This window comes from Vulpes vulpes, chromosome 12 (genome assembly GCF_048418805.1).
Source record: "Vulpes vulpes isolate BD-2025 chromosome 12, VulVul3, whole genome shotgun sequence".
Classification (NCBI taxonomy): domain Eukaryota; kingdom Metazoa; phylum Chordata; class Mammalia; order Carnivora; family Canidae; genus Vulpes; species Vulpes vulpes.
This window is the reverse complement of record NC_132791.1, coordinates 16,048,704-16,072,016: the sequence shown is the minus strand read 5'-3', so window position 1 is coordinate 16,072,016 and position 23,313 is coordinate 16,048,704. Positions and strand designations below refer to the sequence as shown.

At 40.5% G+C, this 23,313-nt stretch overlaps 1 protein-coding gene across 2 annotated transcripts in view; it reads right to left on the bottom strand.

The window, feature by feature from the left end:
• GRIN3A (glutamate ionotropic receptor NMDA type subunit 3A) overlaps window positions 1-22,642 on the bottom strand; it is a 151,288-nt gene extending 128,646 nt beyond the window's left edge. For both annotated transcript variants that reach the window (XM_026013172.2, XM_026013173.2), the window contains exon 1: window positions 21,691-22,642. In XM_026013172.2, the coding sequence (XP_025868957.1) occupies window positions 21,691-22,389 (699 nt within the window). In that variant the 5' untranslated portion in view covers window positions 22,390-22,642. The remainder of the gene's footprint in view (window positions 1-21,690) is intronic.
• Window positions 22,643-23,313: the final 671 nt, after the last annotated feature.

Below are 23,313 nucleotides of genomic sequence, written 5' to 3'. Positions count from 1 at the left end.
TAGATAAATAAAATCTTAAAAAAAAAAAAAGCACTCTAAAAGTTGGCAGAATCAGAAATCACCCTAAGAGACATGCAAACCAAGAGCCCTGTGTGTATATATGTGTGTTGTTGTTGTTTTCACATACTTCATTATTTCAGATTAGTGAGTCTCAACCGAGTGGACAACTGGAAACACCTGGGAATTATTATTGTTTTTTTTTTTTTTTTTTTTTTTTTTTTTACATTTGCAAACCGATGTTTCTTAAGGTTTTGAGCCAGGAGATCTAGGATGGAGCCTAGATGTGAATTTTGAAATGGTTCCCTAGGTTGAGGAATTGATTAAGAGCCACTGGTTCATATCATCAAAAAGCAGTTCAGCAGGGGAAAAGTAGATTCCAGCTTGGTTCAGCAGAGTCACACCACATGCTGGATGGCTGCTAAAGACTGGGATTTGGCTTAGGTGATAAACAGCAACTTTGTGTCCACTTGTATTTATTAGAGATTTAACCAGAACATAAGTGAATTCAAAGTAAGGCAATTAGCAATCTAAGCAGCTAGTCTAGTGACAACAGGTATAGACAGATCTCTTATTCTATAGTAAGAATTCCTCTTACCCAAGAAAGAGATAAAACAACTTGGGCCCTATGCAAATGCTGTAGAACAGGCAAAGAGAAGGAGAATGATTTATTTTAGAAGCCAAAAAAAAAAAAAAATTAGAAAAAAATAAATGAAATACACAAGCCCCCTGACATTTCAACAAAAGCAGGATAACATGGTTTTTATGAAATATAAGTGAATCACAAGAGGCAAACACATCGAGATGAGTAGTAGGATGGAATAAAAAAGAACAGTGTCATATGGAAAGAAACAGGGAAACTAAATATCCGATAACATTTCAAATATGCTTTGGAAGCACAAAAGATATAATAGATATCGCAAAGGATTAAATTAGTGATATGGAAGGCACAATATAGAAAATCTTTCAGGATACAGAACAAAAGGATCAAGAACTATAATAATGAAAAAGTATGGCAGGGAAGTTATGAGTCTGTTTGTGCTCACACAGTTCCTGTTTCATGCCTATTGTCCTGTGCAATCATTAACTCCTTCCACTTTCAAAAGTGTCCTAGTTAGGACATAATCTATTTGGTCACCTAAATATGGGGGTCGAACCTAACAATTATGGTGTATCTAAGAAAGAAACCGTAACCACAGGACCAGAAGGACTAATCCAAGACATCTCTGAAGAAAAATTTTCTGTTTAAAAAAAACAACAACACAAAAACTTCAGTTTGATGGATTTACCTCATTCGCGGCATAATCAATAAAGATTTAGTTGTACTTAGACATATCTGGCAAGGTGTTTTAATTAAAAAAAAATAGCATTAGGAGGAAAGAAAAGGAAAAAAGTAACCTTCCAAAGGATGATTATAAATATCATGGGTTTCTCATTTCTGCTACATTAAATGCTCAAAGATAAGAAAAAAACAAATTTATTTGAGAATTTTATGCCTGGTTAATCTGTCTTTGATTTGTAAGAAAAATGACAAAGACATGCTGAAATATATAAGGGTGTATAAAATATGCCATTCATATGCCCCAACTAAGTAGTATTTATTTTCCTCTTCCAGGAATCAATGCTAAGGAAATAATCCATAAGGTAGACAAAAGTCTATTAACAAAGATCTTTAGTGTGGAAAATTTTATGGCAAAAATTGCAAAAAACTTAAATGTCAACATTCTAGGCATATCCAAAAACTTAGGATAATATGCAATTAATACAATAATAGTGACAGGGATGCCTGGGTGGCTCAGCAGCTGAGCATCTCCCTTCGGCTCAGGGTGTGACCCCGGAGTCCCAGGATAGAGTCCCACATCAGGCTCCGAGAGGGGTGCCTGCTTCTCCCTCTGCCTATGTCTCTGCCTTATCTCTGTGTCTCTCACAAATAAATAAATAAAGTTTTTTAAAAAATAATAGTGACAACTGGCTTCCCGTGATATGAAATACTAGCAATGCTGCATCAAATGAAAGATTCTGAATAGAAACTGTCCATGTTTACAGAAAAAGGTTTATGTAACAAGCACTAGGAGAAATATCTCAGCAAATTAACAGTATTTCTGGACAGCAGGATTAAGAGAGTTTTTCTAGGCTTTCATATTTTCCTGATTTTATAATTAGAAGAAAGTCAACAGAACAGAAATATTTGTTTGAAGTTTGTGGAGACATAAGATTCACGACCTAATGGGATTGAGAGCAAAGCAGAATACAAAATTGACTGTGTACTTATCATTTTAGAAGTGCATTCATTCATTCCTTAAGTATCTAAGTGACTACCATGTGCAAAAGACTAACAGGATCTTGGATTGTAATGGCAAGTAAAACAACACTGTCCTCAGAGAGATAAAAATGTACATAAGAGGATAAAAATTAGAAGGAAATAGATGTGAAGGTGATGAAACTGTTAGTCTTTATTTTTTTTTTTAAGATTTATTTATTTATTTGAGAGAGAGAGAGGGAGAGCAGAGGGGCAGAGGGGGAAGGAGATGCAGACTCCCTGCTGAGCATGCAGCCCGACTCAAGGTTCGATTTCACAACCCTAAGATCATAACCTGAGCCGAAATCAAGAATCAGACACTTAACCAACTGAACCAAACAGGTGCTCCCAAATTATTAGTCTTTAACATTGTAAATACATTTTTAAACATCATCATTACATTGTTTTCATATAAAATTATTTTTTGTTATTTTTTTAAAGCCCCTGAATAACAGAATGCTATAAAGTAAAGGCAACCTTCCTACTCTGACCAGAGTATTATCAGGATTTTTTTCAGAATAATCCAGAATTCTTCAGACCATTTGTTGAGCAACTTCCTTTGCACAGCATTTAGAATCACTGAACTCATGGTAGAGGAAAGAAACCCAATGATGAGATACAGAGACATTTTTGTATTCTGAAATGACTTTTCCTATGAGGGACTCGAATCACTTTGTCATCACTACCTTGTTAATGATCTCATTATAGAAGTATTATCAGCTTTCTTGAAAACAAAAACAAGACTATCAAGGGAATTTGTCAGCTTTTTGCCATGAGCTTACTTTTCTTCAGTGCCTGTTGAATTTTAATGCGAGGCAAGAGAGCCTTAAAGAAAGGGGAAATAAGAGTGGCAGGATTTTTTTTAAGAACTTGAGTACCTGCTATATGTCCAATGACATTGTTAACCCACTTGATACGGTCTAGTTAATCAATACCTCAAACACCACGAATAGTTATTATTATCTCATTATCCCTATTTTATTGAGTAAGGTTTCTAAGAGTTCATTTATGAGCACACCTGGAATTGATTACACTCATTATCTTCTAATGCCCTTTTCCCCTCTTGTTCTCTTGCTTTCAAATGAGGGTGGCCACCTGTCCTCTACAATATGTACTTATTTTAGTTCTTTCTCCCTGTACCTTAAAGCTACGGTACTTAAGGCCTATGTCACCTCCTATTGCTTAGCTGGTCACTGAGGCATTTCTAGTTAATACTTGTCTATGACAAATGCCTTGACACTTCCCAGTCCAGAAGTGTCACACCGGTGACCCTCCAGCCCTAGTGAACCTGCAGATTGTATTTTAAAACGTGAGTTACTTAATCAATGTGGTGCGAAGAATCCTTTCACAACGTGTGTGTGTGTGTGTGTGTGTGTGTGTGTATCAAATCATCACGTTGTATGCTTTCATATGCCTCACAATTTCGTCAATTATACCTCAATAAAGCCAAAAAAAAAAAAAAAGGTGAGTGCAGTATCAACATTTAAAGAAATGTTTACATTAAAAAAAAAATCCTCACCCTGGCTTCCTTTGAAAATTCAAAGTAACTGGCAACATCTCAATGGGTGAACAGCTGGTTGCAGCTGAGTGGTAGCTGGCTGGCCCTTAGAAAGGTTAGGCACTCTTTAGTTGCCCACGGTTTTTACTACTCCCTACTGTATTATCTGAAACTGTTTTTCACATTTCCATTATCTTCCTGACCCCTATAAGGCATCTGAGCTTGAGACCCTCTGCCCCAGATCATTGATTCTCAAACTGTACTGTGCATATATGAATCACCTGGGGGAGTTTCTTTAAAAAAAAAAAAAAAGCATATAGGAGGCCATAGCATATGATTTAGTGGAACTCAGTGAGGTTGAGAGGATCTGCACTTTAAACGTTACCTTAGGCTTTTTTTTTTTTCAGGTAGTACTTAGTCACAGTTTGAAAATCACATCAGGGGAGACTCTTAGGATCATGTGATCCCAAAATATGATACTCCAAATCCCCCATGGACACAATCACCGGTGAGGGTGTTTGTTTTTAGACAGATTTCTGTGCTCCAATCCCAGGAGTTCTGATTTGATAAGCTCGGGAATCCCTATTTTGAAAAGTTATCTGTGTGTTGCTGACACACAGATGGCCACCACTCCAGAGGTCTGAAAGCCTAAGGAATTATACTTAATGAAAGAAAAGGAGCCAGGAATAGAACCAGTTAGTCTTGGCCAGATCTGAATCCTTGTCTGATTTTTTGATCATTTTGTTTAACAAAGGATGACAGGATAAAATACAATTCCAGGCTTTTTCTCTTCTTAACTGGTGATTATTCCAGTAACTTTACTTTTCATCAATTCTGACATTCTTTAATTTTACATGTCGAGAATCTTTGGCTATACGATACAGTGAAATTGGCTGAAGGGGGATTAAAATTCGGGAAAGCAGTGGCTTAAAGATCTGAGAACAATATCACTTTTCTGTCACTTGTGGTCTCCAGGAAATTGAAAAGCGATTTGTGGACAATGAAGGATGCATAAAAAGCTTAATAGGGTAGTAGAAACAGGTTTTCTACTTCTTATGAAATCAATTTCCTCAAGGCCTTACTCTACCAGCTTTTTCTACATAACAGTAAATTCTGGGTGGTCAAGAACTCTCTCCACCACAGTGAATGAGGATCCTTTTTCATAAGGTGATACACTTTCTTAGGTTCACATCATCCCACCTGAACAGTCAGTGGGTTTTCCACAGGCGTTATACTTAGTTCTATTACACTGGAAGGGATGGAAATGGACCACTCATTCAGTTTAAACAATAGTCACTGAGCATTTCTATTATGAGCCATGCACCGTGCCAGAGGCTTAGGGTTTAATTTAGTGGAGGAGCGAGATATGCAGGTAAATAAATAATTACATGTCTATCCGATAGATCTAGTAAAGAAGAATGTGCAAAGTAGAAATGTCACACAGAAGTGGTTAACTGTGGTAGGGAAAGGATGAGCAGTGACCTGTGCACAGGTGATATTTGAGCCAAGATCTGGAGGTCGAATAGGAGTTTCAGGCAGACACAAGGGGGAAAGAGCATTGAGAACAGCATGTGCCCAGGTTTGGAACAGGATTGTGCATTTCAGCATTGCTGAGCAGAGTGCAAGGGCTAAGGGTTAGTATCAAGAAGAAATGAGAAGAGTTAAGCAAGACTCGGATAATGAAAGGTCCTGAATGCCTGCCCTAGGCTGCTTAGAATTCAGCCTATAGGAGCACCTGGGTGGCTCAGTGGTTGAGCATCTGCCTTTCGCTCAGGCCGTGGTCCTGGGGTCCTGGGATCAAGTCCCACATCAGGTTCTCCCCGTGAGAAGCCTGCTTCTCCCTCTGTCTATGTCTCTGCCTCTCTCTTTGGGTCTCTCATGAATAAATAAATAAAATATTAAAAAAAAAGAATTCAACCTATAGGTTAGAGGCTGGCGGAGTGGAGGTGGTTCATGAGAAAATCTTAGGTTGATCAGGGGCTTGACATTAAGTAACACTGACTCACACAGTGAGAAAGTTAATCCCTTTTCAATTAGTATTTAATCCTTCTGCTAAATCCAGGAGAAAACCTCCATTTGGTGTCAGTGTGCCTTTAACACTTCTCTAACACCTGGAAATGTTCCCATGTAAAGAAGGGCTCAGGCAAGGCTACCTAGCTAGAATGATTTTGTTTTCACGGTGTACTTATCTCGTTGTATACTTTTTTCTATTTGTGGCAAGGGGGACTGGTTCTTCACTGATATCACCATAAAAAGATTTTTAAAAATAAATTTATTGAAGTAAAACAGTAATTTAAAAAATTAGTTGCAGGGGTGCCTGGGTTAAGCGTCTGCCTTGTGGCTCAGGTCATGATCCCAGGGTCCTGGGAATGAGCCCTGCGTCAGGCTCCCTGCTCAGCAAGGAGTCTGCTTCTCCCTCTCCCTCTGCTGCTCCCCCTGCTTGTGTGTGTGTGTGTGTGTGTGTGTGTGTGTACCTTCTCTCTTTCTCTGTCAAATTAATAAAATCTTAAAAAAAATAAAAAATTAGTAGCTATAGGCGATGTCGAAATACAGCATAAGTCATAAAGGCAGTACACATTGTGCCTGAACCAGGCAACAATGATGTCATTTTTAGGGAGGAGAGGGGGGGTAAGGTGGCCAGTGAACCATCTCTCTTTCAGACAGCAGCTTGGAGACTGTCGTGGAAGAGCCAAAATGGAGGCAGAGAAGTCAGCTAGGAGGGCAATGAAATACTGGAGGCACGGATGGTGTGGCCGAGGTTGAGCCTGTTGGTTTATTCCTGATCTTTCCCTGCATTACTTTGCACAAAGGGGATCCTAAGGGTTCTCCTGGCCTGTGAGGAGCTGAATCCAGAAGTAATTCTGAAACATGGAATTGAAAGATTTTTACACAACTGCTACCCAGCAAATGTTAAAGGCAGACTTGGAATGAAGGTTAGAGTGAGATTTGATTATTTTCCAGGATACCAATGAATCATGAAATATTACTTAGAAACCGATGAAATCTTAAATCTGAACTAATGTGTTTTTTATGAATGTAAGTGGCCAATCTGAGCTTTAATATCAGATTTCCAAAGTGTCTCTCATTCTAACCTGTGTCCTGGCTGTCACTTTGCTACCCTGTCAGCAACTCAAAGCTCCTTTCTTTCCTCCTTAGGCCTAAGACGAGCACCTGACGCTAGGGACATTCAAAAGAAGCACTTTTCAAGTCTCTGTTTGGAAAGTGTGAAACTGCCCTGCTCTCCTTTCCTCCCCTTCCAGCTGCTGCTGACCGTTGAGGAGTTACAGCATGACCACTCTGGTTCAGTGCAGAAGGACAAGACAAGGCCGGGCTACTCCCAGTGTTACATTAGTACTGGGAAAGATTAGTCCTGGCTTTCCCAAAGTGGAACTAGGAATGTTTACCTGACTAAACAGATGCTTCAATAAGAATGTTTCTCATCTTTTTTTTTTTTTTTTTTTTTTTAAGATTTATTTATTTTAGGGAGAGAGAGAGATGTGAGTGTGCAGTAGGGGGTAGGGATGAAGGGAGGGCACAGGGAGAGGGAGAGAGAGAATCTCAAGCAGACTCCCCAATGAGCAGGGAGACCGATGCAGGGCTCGATCTCTCCACCCTGAGATCATGACCTGAGCGGAAATCAAGAGTCAGATGCTTCATCGACTGAGCCACCCAGGTGCCCCTCATCTGTTTTTTAAGTCTGAATGTAGAAAATGTTTTTATGTATATTAACTTGCTGAAACCCATATCGATTCTTTAAAATAGCACAGCAGGTACACTCCACCAACCCCTGCTTAATGATCAACTATTTATAATTTGTAATAGAAAAATGGAGACTCCGAGAAGTTTTCCAAAACTGTACAGATTACTCTGGAATTATCTTTGAAAGCCAGGGCTTCTGGCTTTCCTCCTCACTCCATACCCGCCCCCACCCCCCCTCCTCCCCCACTTGGTCTCAAACAGAAAGAGCCTGTAACAGCTAGGGCTTAGTGTCTACAGAACTAATAGAATCCTGTCGTAGTATGGGCCAAAGAGGATTTTGTGGCCTGGCCTGAGGTCTTAACAGCCACAGATAACATTGTTTCAATGGAAAAATCAATTCTAAATAGGAGCTTAATTCATCTGCAAATTGTGACAACTTGAGTGTATATCTGTCTTTCTATATAGATGTATAATAGAGAAATGCTTCTTAATATAATAACTTACATGTATTGATTTTTTAAAAGTCACACACACATATTTCTATTTCTAGAGATCTTATGCTTTCTGGACATCTGTATCTGTATCTCAGAAGGATGTCATGAATTGGAAAGAGTTATTTGCACATTGTGAAAGGTCTTGAGGACCAGGTTCTATCAATTTGCTAACTATTAACCTATGTTTCCCTAGCTTCAGGGGAGGCATGTCAGGATCTTGAGAGTGGGGGATGGAAGGCTTTTTTGGACTATACTCCCAAAACTTGGAGAGTCTGATACATTCTCTTAAGCATGGTGTACCCTGCTCCAATTCTGGGAATTACTCTTGTAGTGAATCATTGTTATTAAGGTGTGTTTCATCCCTCGGGAGAGTTAGGGCATGGAAGAAGAATGATAACACTGCCACGATAAAATGGCTTTCCAGCAGGGACGTAGCATGAAGCTTAGTGCATTATACTTGGTAAGTGTTTGTTGAATAAAAAATGAAGAATGAATAAATAGATGAAAGTTGTTTTGCTTTCAAAAGATTTATCTAGCAGTAGTGTGCAGAATGGTTTGGAGGAAAGAAAGTAGAGTTAGAGAGACTATTCAAGAGTGTTGGCAGAAGGAGCTAATGTCTTGTGAAAAGAAGGAAAGATGAAGATATGGGAAATATACTAAGGAAGGCAACAGAGCCTGATGAGAAGAAAAGAGAGAGGTCCAAGGTGAGATTTCCTGTTATAGGTGGGATTTCCTGTTATAGGGATTTTCCTGTTATAGGCATATACCAATGCCACCTTTGGGTATCTCTAAATATTTTGAGTTTAAGGTGACAATGCGAGATATTACTGGAAATCCCAGTTAGAAATTCCTGGTATTGCCATATGCAAGAAGACAAATTCAGTAATCTAAACCTTAGGAGATTTACCTTCTTTGAAAATGTCCCACTGACAAATGTTATAATGGCTGGTACCTTAGGATAGTCCATTTATTCATTTATTCAACAAATTTTTATTGCTATGCTCATTCCTACCTCAGAGGTTTGTACTTTTGTTCTCTCTGCTTGTAATGCCCTTCCCTTAGAAATTTGCATGATCGGGGTCGCCTGGTGGCTCAGTGGTTGAGCTTCTGCCTTCAGCTTAGAACATGATCTCAGGGTCCCAGGATCGAGTCCCACATCGGGCTCCCTGCATGGAGCCTGCTTCTCCCTCTGCCTTTCTCTGTGTGTCTCTCATGAATAAATAAATAAAATATTAAAAAAAAAAAGAAATTTGCATGATCCACTTCTTCATTCTCTGGTCAGATGTCATCTCTTCAGACAGGACTTAATGACTAACCAGTTATTTTTTAAAATCTTTTTAAAATATTTTATTTATTTATTAGAGAGAGAGAGAGAGAGAGAGAGAGGCAGAGGGAGAAGCAGGCTCCACGCAGGGAGCCCGACGTGGGACTCGATTCCGGGTCTCCAGGATCACACCCTGGGCTGAAGGCGGAGCTAAACCACTGAGCCACCCGGTTGACCCAACTAAGCAGTTATTCTCTCATCCTTTACCCTGCTTCATTTTTTCTCCATTGCACTTGCCTCTGCTTAAAAATATTATATTTAGGGACTCCTGGGTGGCTCAGCGGTTGAACATCTGCCTTTGGTTGAGGGCGTGATCCCAGTTCTGGGATAGAGTCCCACATCAGGCTCCCTGCATGGAGCCTGCTTCTCCCTCTGCCTGGGTCTCTACCTCTCTCTGTGTGTCTCTCATGAATAAATAAATAAAATCTTTTAAAAATATTATATTTATGTTGGTATATCTTATTGTCTGTCTCCCCTGCTGGAATGTAGATTCTTTGAGAACAGGAGTTTTGCTGTTTTATTTACTGCTGTATTCTAAGGCTTATACTGAACACTTAACTCAGAAGTCTGGCCATTGCTACTGGATTAAGGAAAGGTGTATAACTTGAGATGGAGGGGGAAGCAATGATTTGTTTTGGTTCATTGAATATCTGCAGAATGTGAACTAAGAGATACAAAACACATAGATGATTAAAGTTGAAAGTCCTACCAAGTTCAGGCTGCATCCTGTCATGGTAAATTGAAACCACATCCATGCAGAAGTTATGGCAGGGCAGAGGAAGAAGCTGGTATCTGGAGAGAAGGATGGAGCAGATGTGAAGTGAGAAGCCAAGAGAGGATCTTTGGACCCCAGGGGATGGAAGGGAAGGTAGTAGCTGCCCCAGCACTTTCCAGGAGTGCAGGCTAGCTGGACCTCCTGCAATTCAGTTCCTGATCATGTTTTGTAGTTTCCAGCACAAACCCCTCACTTTTGAGCTCCTTAGAGTGAGTTTCTGTTTCTTACAACTACGTACCCTGACAGCAATGGAGATATCCAACAGAACTTTCAATGAAGATAGAAGATGTTGTCTATCTGTGCTGTCAAATTCAGTAGCCACTACCTACATGTGCCACTGAGCCCTTAGAGCACCTGAGAAACTGACTTTCAAATTTTACATCATTTTAATTAAAACTTCAGTATCCATACAGGGCCAGCAGCTATCTTAGCTGCTTAGAGCTGGACAGCACAGCTCTAGGATTATTACCACAAGGGCTCAAAGACAAAAAGCACAAAAGATAATGAAAGGGCCGAAACCCCCCGCCCCCAGAAACAACCTTGATGATATCCCAGAACTCAAGCAGAGTGTTCCACAGGACCAAAAACTAAAGAATGTTAAAGAGAAGAAGTCTGGTAAAGACCCATTAGTTATTGATTTTTTTTTGTGGGAAATAACTTGGATTCAAACAAGGGGCTAAACAAATGAAATGTAATGGGTAGTTTGCCTTTGGATAAGCAAATAATTAAATTATTGCCAATAAAATAATGAAAAATTATTAATGACATGGGAAGATGCTTATAATATGCAAGTTAAAAATCATAAAATAGCACAATTCCCAATTTTATAATATATACATATGTCTAGATCCTTGGATTGTGGGTTTGTGTGTGATTTTTATTTTACTCTTTGGCATTTTTTTTATTATTGTGATTATCCACAAAGAACACACCTTTTTAATAATTAGAAAGAAGGAGCAAAGGATATGCCTAACACAATAAAATGCCCACATCTTTTCAAGTTGCATTATAAACCAAAGTGATAGTAAATATACCTACTACAATAATTAACCACTCCGCCTTGCTAAAGTTAGTAAAAGTCATTCACGTTTGCCTCTCCATACCTTGAGACATATACTTTCAGATATCTTTAAGGTTTCTAATTGCAATTATAGATATGGTGGCCAAACAGCAGAAATTGTTGGATCTTCTTAGAAGGCAGAAAGAAGGTCTTTTCTGTGATGGATTAACCTAGATTTCCCACAGTCAAAAGAATAGGACACAGATGAAAAGCTGTTTGGAATCCTTCTCTTGCCTTGTCAGGCTGGATTTCTAGGATGCTTTAACTTAAAGCCAAAGCTGTATTTTAGGGGCCACTAGATGGCTCTCTGTGCCTGCGACCAAGTGAAGGCACACTGGATTAACTCAGGTATGGATTTATTATTCATTTTCAGGTATACATTGAAGCATTTTTTTAAAGTGTCTAACACAGTGTGTGAGGTGACTCAAATTAATTTCTTGTATAGCATCAAAACAATGACAGCTCTCCATCTGAACCTATTGAATTCACAATAGACAGAAGCAAATTCTTTGTTTAATGGAATCCCCACTTAAGTACTTCTGGTTGGGACTGAACAAATAGAATTCCGCAATAGCCAGATTGTGATTCTGTTAGATGAAGACATGCTGAGCATCTCAGTTTGCTTTATGGAAATAAATTTTTAACATTTTTAATCTGGAGAGTATTAACCCAATTGTTGCTTGGCTTTGAGTTGAGGCTTTCCATACAAAAAAACACCAATAAATTGTATGCAGCTTTTGCAACTATCAAACTGCTTGACACTGAAAGTTCTGCTAATGACCACCCCTAGCTGAGAAGAGATAGTGGCAACCCATTTCCAAGCCATTCTTAGGAATGGTACTGAAAGATCCAGACTGAGCCATTGTTCGGAACTGTACAGACTCAGTCACTTGCAAAATGTTGAAAATATAAAGCTAGATTGCAAATACAAAGGAAACTATCACCTTTTAATATAGAAATACCATCAACTCAGAGCGCCCAAGATTCAAAAAGTCCTGTCAACTCTGAGTTTTTAGAAAATTAAAAAAAAAAAAAAGGATTTTCCTTTCTCTTATCCTTTGACAGCAATGCCTAGTTGGACCGACAAGAGGGCTTTCTTTAATTGTACCCAATGGTTTCTGAAAATTTTAAACAAAGAGCCTCAAGAGAATAAAATACATCAATATGTTACTCAAGGTCATCTGTGGACACCCATGGTGAGTAGTGCATATATATGCATTACTTTTATAATCAGAACAGCAATATGCATGTAAAAGGTCCCTTAAAGTTGTATGCATCAAACAGTTTTGATACAGTCAGTATTCAATAAAATACAGTTTGCCTCATGGGTATCCTTTTTCTGTAAATCTTAGTGTATAATAGTGTTATTGTCACTAAACTTTTGAGCTAATATATGCCACAAGTCAGTTACATTAATGTATATATATAAAGCTTATATGGAACAGGGGAAACTTGTAAACCTTGAATCCATGCCAAATTAAGACTCTACTCTAAACAACCTTATTTCCCCCAAGGAGTCTAAAATATCAACTGGCTCATGGTTCTACTGTTCCTTAAGTATAATTTCTGGGAGGTTCCTAGGGGAAATTAGAGTAGTAGATAAGGCAAGAATTATGAGTTCCTCACACCAATGAATAGAAATGAACATTATTTTTTACCTCTAATGTAACTGATCCAAAGATCCTATCATTCAGAACCAGTAGAAAGATGCAAGTAGTTGAAACCGGACCTCAAAGTTCACTTTCTTGCTAACCAACTTTACATACACCTAAACTTCAGTGAATGGAACTCTTAAGTGAGGTTTTCAAACAGCAGATTTCTTTGTTTATCTTAGGGTTGGCCTACTGGAACTGGATCTCCTAAGCTTGAATGTCCTATGCATATAGAGGGGCATTGGGTTGGCTCAGTCACATGAGCATCAAACTCTTGGTTTTGACTCAGATCATGATCTCTGGGTTGTGAGACTGAGCTCCAGGGTCAGCTCCATGCTCAGCAGGAGTCTGCTTGAGATTCAGTCCCTCTCCCTCTGACTCTCTCCCTTCTACTCATTCTCTCTCTCTCTCTCTCCCTGGAATAAATAAATCTTAAAGAAAAAAAAAGAAAGAAAATGGATATAGAAATACTCCGGAGAGCAACCCAGAATATTTGAGTTCTTATCCAGATAATTTTAGTTTTGTCACATCAACAATTTATATTAAAAGCATGACCATTATCATAATAAGAACACATAGTGTTCTAAGGTACTAAGAACTTTGCATACATGGTGTCATCCTCACTACAACTTTAGGAGATCGTCATATTTTATGGATCAAGAAATTGAGATATATTTCCCCAGGTAAGATGTCTAGAAAGCTGTAAACCTAAGGTTCAAATATAGGTCTGTATTTTAAAAAATCTCCTAACTCCTACTTTGTATTTCTTTCCTTTATATTACTATTGTTTCATTTGCAAAATAAAGGCAATACATACTATTTGTCTTGCTCACCTCACACAGTTAACTATGAGGATAAAATGGAAAAAAATAGATGTGAAAGGACTTTGTTAAATCTAACCTACTCTACAATTTATTTTCCTATAATCTATACTTTCATATTGAAGTATCATAGCATTGGTGAAGAAATGTGAAGCTAACTCATCATTTTTCTCTTAACATTTTTATTCATATAGGTAATACATACTTTTTTTTTTGTTTTTTAAAGAAGCACATTGGGATGCCTGGGTGGCTCAGCGGTTGAACATCTGCCTTTGGCTCAGGGCATGATCCTGGAGTCCCGGGATTGAGTCCCACATTGGGCTCTCTGCATGGAGCCTGCTTCTCCCTCTGCCTGTGTCTCTGCCTCTCTCTCTCTCTCTCTCTGTGTGTGTCTCTCATGAATAGATAAACAAACAAACAAACAAATAAATAAAGTCCTAAAATATAAAATAAATTTAAAATAATCTTAAAAATTAAAAAAAGCACAGATAGGAAAAAAATGGGCTCTATTACCATTTTTATAAATAAAATCCAAGACTTCGTATTTTCCAGGATCAAGGTCATACTTATATAAAATTTTTCTCTATCTCTGTGTCAATATATTTTCATTTGAATGGGTATTAGAACTCCATTGTAAAGATCTACCATGATTCATTTAAGTCAATTCCTATTATTGGTTATTTAGTATGAAATATGCATTTAACAATCAAACTTGTATATATCTCTCTTATTTATCTTCCTTTCTTACTTAATTCAAAAGCAGTGATGGATCCAGTCTGTTCTTGGATTGTAGGCTAACAAATACACTGAATTTAGAAGGAGCTAATAGTCTGTTTTTCTTCTTGATGATTTCTCACTTCTTAGAATGCATAGGGCTCTCTAGTACTCTGTAGGTTGTATGTATTGTTTTTTACCTCATAGGACTGTTTGAAGGATTCTGTGAACACATTTGTGAAGAAGGCCTGAAAAGCACAAATGCTATAAAAACATATATGATGGAGTATTTTCCTAAATCTATGACTCAAATGAAAAACAATGGTGCATAATTCAACCTGACTGAAAAAGAGGGCATTCTGTTTAATTCTTCACCACTTGAATCTTTGAAGGCTCATCTCTACCAGTAGACTGTCCCTGGCCAACCAGATACTAGCTTTTCAGCGTCAGTATTTAGTCTAGTTGACACAATACCAGAGTAGGTCTGTATAATCAATCTTCTCCCTCAATGCAGGAGATCACGGTGTCCCCTTGTAAGTGACTGAATCTTACACTTTCAGAAGGAAACCTGAAAATGTGGCTGATGTTTTAGATTGGGTCAAGGGGAGGGATGTGGCAAGAGAGGTAAGTTACTCCTTGTTTATCTTTTCCCCATTGTTTTTTTCTCCCACGATCCCATAAAGAAAAGATCTGAGAAAGACAAACAAGTGGCTTAAAGATTTCCATTAGTTTGTTATTTGTGCATTCACTCAAAAACCAATGTGGCAGATGCTGAGATGTTCTTTCTTCTTTCTTGCTTAGTTTTATAGATTCAGCATCACATTTCTGGTGTTGTACACTTCCTCTACTTTTCTGTGTATGTGAGTGGCAGTAGCTAGAGTAGTCAAGACAAAAGACAATGAGATTCTTTCTCATCTCTACATTTAGTGATGTCATCAAAATGCACAATACCTTGCTATGAGAGCCCCGGCAAAATTATCTACAGCAATGGTACCCAAAGTAACTGGTGTGCAACTCTTTGTTATCTGTCCATGAGATAAGGAGCTTGTGCCAGTATGAACCAACACATTGCTTTTTTTCTTCAAGAAAACTTGCTGTGAAAATAATATCAGATGAGCCAATGTACTTAGTGATATAATAGGTGAAGAGTCCATACTTTTATGAATAGTCTATTATTGTTAAGTTTGCTTATAGGAAAAACTTATAACCAATGTGAGAGAGAGAGATCTACATTTCTGAAAAGCCTTGGGCATCTTATTGAGGCTTCTATGGCAATACCCAAGGCTCTAGATACTGTGTTAGATGTGTAATAGGTAAAAATTTTCCATCGGTATAGAAATAGTACCTATGGCACATATCCCAGTTTGGGGCAAGTGCACAATGTACTTAGAAGCCTAGTTCTTTTTGTTTTTTGTTTTTTCCTTTTTGTGGGAGGGCTAAACCTACTTACTTTTTTTTTTTCTAAAGAGAAAGAAAATAAAGGAGTAGAGAATAAGGTGGATGATGAAGACATGTTACACCATGAATCACATTCCAATTTGATTGGTAACTATTAATAAGAATTAGTGAAGAATTAAGACTTGGATGATTCTTATCAGACCAACACTTCTCTACCAGTTGTTTGGCTAACACTATAAATTTTCCCAAAGTACTTCAATCTCTTATTTGATGTAAAAAACAACTCTGTCAGAAGGGTAATTACCTTCTTTTGAATTATAACCATAGATGTTCAGAGACAGAAGCACTTGACAAGATTACATGGCCAGTAAGAGGCAGAGGAAACCCGAGAACGTTTTGATTGTTGTTTAATATACCTTCCATTATATTGTGCCCTTTTAACCAACATTATTGGAATTTGACTGGAAGTTTTCTTGAAATAAAATCTAATGACACAAAAATCCATTGTGAATTCTACACCACCAAAAGATAAAACATTAAGGAATTAGACAATGAAACTGGCCTTCAGAGGACTCAGATACTTAGTTCAGTTGATTCAATCATAAATTAATTCCAAGATGGAATAGTCAAAGAAGGTCAAGACCAAATATTCTCTATGACTCTACTGTGGTAGGCACAAAGAAAGTGAGTGAGACAGATTAATTGCCAGTGAATGTATATGCTAATCTTTTCTGATCTATTTATCTGGAAAAAAATTTTTTTAAGTATTGTAAAGGAAAAAAAAATCCCCAAATTGAAAATAAAAACTTCCAAATTAATCCCAAGTCTCCGTTCCTCAAGAGGAATCTGTAAAAGATCACTTCCAAGAAAAGTTTTGTATCACTTGACATTTAATTTGAAATCATTTATCTTCAAGTCAGCAACAATTAGGTGCTACTACCAGCCATTCATCATGAAGTGCAGAAGAAATATATTTCCCCCAGAGGACAGAAAACAGTGCTTTGCATGAAGCAAGTCAAGGAAAACCAATACAGTTGAGAGCAGATACTTTAAAAATAAACGTCCTTTACTTGTCCCCTAACGACTCACCTAAGTCATATATAGTAGTCCCTCCTTATCCATGGGGGCTACGTTCCAAGACCCGTAGTGAATGCCTGAAACCATGGATAGAACCTATACTATAAATACTGTGGGGTTTTTTCTACACATACATACCTATGATAAAGTTTAACTTATAAATTAGGCACAGTAAGAGATTAACAACAATTATAACAATATGCTATAATAAAAATTATGTGAATGTGGCCTCTTTCAAGCTATCTTATTCTTTTGCACTCACCTTCTTCTTGTGATGATGTGAGATAATAAAATACGTATGTGATAAGATGAAGTGAGGAGAAAGAAGTAGGCATTATGATTCAGCAGGAAGCTACTATTGACCTTTTGATACTATGTCGGCAAAGGAGAAATCATCTGCTTCTGGACCATGATTGATAGCAGAAAGCAAAACCTTGGCTAAAGGAGCACTACTGGTATCCCCAACTTTCTGAAACTCCTCATTATGCCACTTTGCTTTCATAAAAATGAAAATCCCCTTCTGAATTTTTTCCATTAGGGAAAACAGGTACTAATGTAGGTCTTTCCTCAAACTGAAGTGGCATTACACTAACTTCTGGAAAGAGAGGGGGATACTCTTCACTTTATGCCAGTTTGGCTTACAAAAGGTTTCATAGGGATGCTTTACTTTCAGATAGTGGGGGAAGCCTGTACCTTAGTGGTATTACTGTTCTGGTCCCTCTATCATACAGAAGTGGTGCTGTGTTAGCCAAACTAATAAATAGACTTCAGTGCTTATCCTTGTGCTGTCAGAGAAAAGGGACCATCTAAAACACTTAGATATCCATGGGAATAAACATATTAATTAGCATACAATGGTTAATGAGACAGGCAAACTATGTTTGGTATGTTCAACTGGAGTTGAAAATAGTAATACAGTCACTTTTTGTTTTTTACTTATTTTTAAAAATATTTATGTATTTACGAGAGAGAGAGAGAGAGAGAGAGAGAGAGAGAGCAGCCCAGGTGGCTCAGCGGTTTAGCACTGCCTTCAGCCCAGGGCATGATCCTGGAGACCCAGGATCAAGTTCAACATCGGGCCTCCTGCATGGAGCCTGCCTCTCCCTCTGCCTGTGTCTCTGCCTCTCTCTCTCTCATTCTGTGTCTCTCATGAATAAATAAATAAAGTCTTTCAAAAGAGAGAGAGAGAGAGAGAGCACGCACATGACCTGGAGGAGGGGCAGAGGGGGAGGGAGAAGGAGAGAAGAAGATTCCTCACTGAGCAGGGAGCCTATGTGGAGCTCAGTCTCAGGACCTCAGGACCCTAAGATCATGACCTGAGGTGAAATCAAGAGTCCACCGCTCAACTGACTGAGCCACCCTGGAGCCCAGAGTCAGTTTTTGATTGTATGGGTTTGGACCTAAGCCAATTATATTACTCCATTAACTCTTCCTAACGGACCAATATGGAATTAACATGAGATATTCATTTTAGAAATAAACCTGTATCTGTCACTAACTCAATGGGCAAATTTTGAGGAGTCAACTTTGGAGAAACAATATAAGAACCCTAGAAGATAGGATAGTATGGGGATGGAAGAGAAAGAAAGAACAATTATGGGAACTTCATATAACTTAAATGTAACTGGGGATCCGTGGGTGGCTCAGTGGTTTGGCACCTGCCTTTGGCCCAGGCTGTGACCCTGGAGTCCAGGGATCAAGTCCCATGTCAGGCTCCCTACGTGGAGCCTGCTTCTCCCTCTGCCTATGTTCTCTGCCTCTCTCTCTGTGTGTCTCTCGTGAATAAATAAATAAAACCTTTAAAAAAACCTTAAATGTAACTGGATCCATATGCAGCATCATTATTTGAAGGTCACAGGAATAGAATTTAGAACTAAGAAATTATCATTTTAATAAATGAGTGAGCCTCAAGTGGAGGTTTGAGTGTGTAGTAAAATCAGAATTTTTAGATGGGAACAGGCTTTGATCCTATCCTTGTATGAAGCTTTTATTATGTAATAATAATACATATCACTAAACTACCACTAGTAGTAAGAAAATAAACTACCACTAAAAGTGGGTAGCTTATTATCTTACTTAAAATGGATTTCCCTGCTTGAAGAAAGTTGGTTCCTCACAAGGTGATGACCTTATGTGTTTATTTAGTGAAAGAAACTATTTCAGTGGTATCACTTTCCATTCATGAACTGTGACAGGATGTTATCAAAACCACTATTTATTAATTAAATGTTTCATATCAAGGAAATCATCAACCCAAAAGAAAGTGAGAAAACTGTTGCCACTAATGCTCCAAGCAACTTTGATTTGTCTGAATAAGACACAATTTTATTTTACTTGGTTGTGTAGACAAGTCCACTTCCTTCTGGAATTCTCTATTCAGGCACTGGCCCAATCTATTAGGTCATTGGGCAGTAGAATCCAATGAGAACAGTGGCTAAATTAAGTCAATTTTATTTATTTATTTATTTATTTATTTATTTATTTATTTATCTTAAAATACAAAATGACACTTACATTCTTTGATATTTTGAAAGTTGTTCCTTTTTTTTCAGTCACAACAGTGTTGGGAGAAAGGTCTACTCTTTAGTAGAAGCAAGGGAAAGATCAGTTATTATTTTTGCTGAAAGAGGATTATGGTCATATCCTAAAATTATACGTTATAGTGACTTGGCATTAAGTTGGACATTCTTAATATAGAACATTATAGAATGACATTTAAATGATATACTAAAAGTGAGACAAGTTAGATATGTTTGAATTTAAAATACAAAGATAAATGAAAGAACATGTCAGTTGGGCAAACGAGATCTGAATTAATATAATCATCTCTCTGTGTGCCATGAAAATAACAGTGACAACAGTGATTTAAAATACATTTCTGAATTGAAGTACAGAAGTAAATGTGCTTGGCGGAGTGTTCATTTTATTGTCAGCTTGTAAGGGTTGTCCCTGGAAGACTGTTCCCACAGTAGTCCTAAAGCTGTGAAGCTGTCTGATTCTAGATGCTGCTTCATCGTTTCTCTGGTCCCCTTGTTGTAATGTGCTGTATACTGCACAAATCCATCATGGAACATGATTTCCTTTCTAACTAAGGAACACTAATTTGGGGAAAATTCTTGCTATTTAAGATCTGCCAAGCAATCTACAAATGGAAAGGAGTCTAGAGACCGTGAACACTATTGGCAACTTATGAAGTATTAGGTAATAAAGAAGCAATGATGAGAAGCACGTGATGCTGACTCTTGCATTTCGTTCAATCTGATTCTGCATATATATTAATAATGATGCACCCTATGGATGCAATTTCATGTTTATAACACTTTGGCCATTGGCAGCATTGTGCACCTGTGTTTTCCCTGCCTTCCCATCTGCTGCCTACAGTCATTCAGATTCAGGTGACGGAAATGTTTTAGATAAAAGTTAATTAGCCTGCACTCTGCAGATCAAATCTCTATAGTTCAGCATTAAATAGCAATCTTCAGGGTAACTGCTGAAAGTAGCGAGTGCCCAGCCCGCCTAAGATTAAAAATGTAAGATTCATTTTTCTAGAAAAAGAGATCTTTAGTACTCTCTTGATATTTTATGCATAGATTCTATCAAACTTTTCACTTGTATTTGGCCTTACTCATTTTCGCTTTTATCTCTGTATATATATCAAAAGTGGAAGATATTAGAAATATTTTTTTTCCAGCTAAAGGGATAGCGAGAAGGATATGTAGAGTTAGAAATTCCCCAGTGTCTAGACTCTTTTATTAGTACACTGATCAAAACTTTCCTTAGTCCCTCAATCTTTATCATGGGGCCAACACCATTTGCCTAGTTGTTTCATAAATACTGGCAAGTCTTAATGAAGCTTGATATTTTGATAAAAATAATGCACAAAATGCAGCAAATGCACAAAATTCCTGAAAGGACCCCACCCTCTCTTTAAATATCTATATCATTATTGTCAACAGTAAGTTCACAAATAGCTTTTTTTTTGTTGAAAATATATTCAACTTTTTAACCCATAAGAAACAGATTCTTATCTGTTGATAATATATTCAACTTTTTAACCCATAAGAAACAAAATCATTAGATTCTTCTTCCTTTATTCCCAGATAATTGAGACAGAAATGGGCTGAATACAGCAACTGCATACAGCCAGTCTAGTCTTTGAGCCCACATCACACAGAAGGAAGATAGGGACTAAATAAATAAATAAATAAATTAATTAATTAAAAAAATGAAAAACCCCAAGTGAGTCCTCCCATCCATTTTTACGCCATCAGATAATAATTCTAATGCATTCCAATGCCCAAGCGTAACTGACCGCCCTTCTTTACCTATTGCTTCTGTACTAGTGCAGATTTCCTATTTACTCATAGAAATTCAGAGAGATGTTTTCTTCCTTACACCACCGCCCAAGCCTCAGGCACACCTTGTAAAGAAGTCAGAGCTGATGCAGCTCTTCCCGCCACATGCTCAGTTCCTGTGGGGAGTCAGACTCCAGCCCCGTCAGGGATCTTCCATCCCCATCCCCCGCGCCGGCCTTCAGAACCTCGATTGCTCTCCAGGGTCCTGAACTTTGACTCCCCCCTTCCCTCCGGCATCCGCTGGGTTTTCTCAGCTAGTCCAAACAGGAGTATTTTTTTCGCTTATTTCCCCCACTCCCTTCCTACCATCTGCTACCCCCACCTCCTATTTTATTTCCATCCGCACTTAAACTGTCTTATTTTACTTTTACTGAGGTCCTTCAGCCAACCACCTCTGAATACGGTCCGATCTTTCAACAATGCCAAAGTTGTAAAGCCCCACGTCCCTCCGGACTTCGCCCTTCTCCTTTCTCCTCTCCTCCCCTCCAGAAGATCCCGGCCCCCAAAGCGCTCCCCACTCCTCTCACCTGACTCTCCCGCGGAAACTCGCGGCGCACGATGCTGATCACCGGAATGTGCAGGACGGAGCTGACCAAGTCGAGCTCCATCATCTCGCCCTGGCTCTGGGGGAAGGCGAGCAGCGCCGACACCCCTTGCACCACCACGGTGTGGCACACGCTCTGCAGGAAGGAGAAAGGGTCACTGCTCCACGGCGAGCTGGGGGAGGAGAAGGGCAAGAGCGGCAGATCGCCCAGGCCCGCCTCGATGGCCATCACCACTTCCAGGGACAGGTTGTAGGGCAGCAGACCTTCCACGCGGTTCAGGTTGTCCACGGCGAAGAGGAGGGCGTCCCGAGGCCACAGGGTCTCGGCCCCCGCGCCCTCCCCGGGCTTGCGGGCGCGCGGCGGGCCCCGGCCATGCAGGGCGCTCCCCAACCAACGTGCGCCCGGCGAGGGCGCCGGGGGTCGCCAAGTCCCTGGCTCGGGTTCATCGCGCTGGGCGCCTGCCCGGCGGCCGTCCGGAGCGCGGCTGGCGGCGCGGGGGGCCGTGGTCCAGGGCTGCAAGTGCACCGCGCCCACCCTCACCGCGTGCCCGATGCGCTTGAGGATCTGGCAGGGCTGCGGGTGCGAGGAGGAGCCGGGCACCCCGGCCAGCACCAGAGCGCAGGGCGGCGGCAGCAGCAGACAGACCCTGCTCAGCAGCCACCACAAACTCAGTCTCCTCATTACTGAGACCCGCAGGGAGAAAGCGCGCCCCCTCGTGCGCCCGGCTCGCCCCCTGCAGCCGCTCTAAGGTCTCCGCCCCCAGGTCCCGCGGGCCGCTCACTCGCCGCGACCCCGCGCTCCCCGGAGCCGACGCGGTCTCCGGGCCATGCAAGTCGGAGCCTAGCGCGCGCGGGTCCCTCCGCCTCGCATCCTCTGGCCGCCCGGTCCCCGCAGGAGCCGGGCAGGCGGGCGCCGCTCAGCCGCGGCTTGGGCGCGCGCTCCCTGCCCGCCCCATCTGCAGGGCGGCCCCGCGGGGAGGCTGGGCGAATCCCGAGGGGGCACCGCGACCCGGGAGGCTCGGCGCTCCCTTGGACTCTTCGCTTTTCCCTTTCCGCCCGGGCGAGACCCACTTATTTCCTTGGGGTCGCGCCGGAGAAGGGTTCACGCCCGGAGTGCGGAAGGGAAGCCAGATCCTCCTTGCCCCAGCGCCGGCCACCCTCTGGCGGGGCCCCCCGGCACTGGCTTCATCTTCCTCCCCGATCCTTGCTGTGCTCCCCGGTGCCCGCCGCCGCCGCCTGCTTGCTCCGAGGAGCGACGCGACTGGCCAGCGAAGGGTGGCTCGGCTCGGAGCGCAAAGTTCTCCCCGCCTCGGCCGGCGCCTCCCTGTTGCTGAGCCCTGGCGCCGGCCCGTCGCTTGGCTGCGCTAAGCGCCCACTGATGGCGAGAGGCGCCCCGGAAAGCCGCCGGCCTCGGTCTGCGAAATTCCGAGCGGCCCGCGAGCGCGAGGACTCGGAGCCGAATTCGGAGCCGCGCCCCAGGCGCCTTGGATGGGCTCTAGGAAGCCGTGATTTGAACGAGCCCCTCTTCCACGTGCCACTTGAAAGGTTCTTCTGGCTTAAGGGCACCGAAGCCAGAATCTTCTACACGTTGCATCTCCCCCAGCCT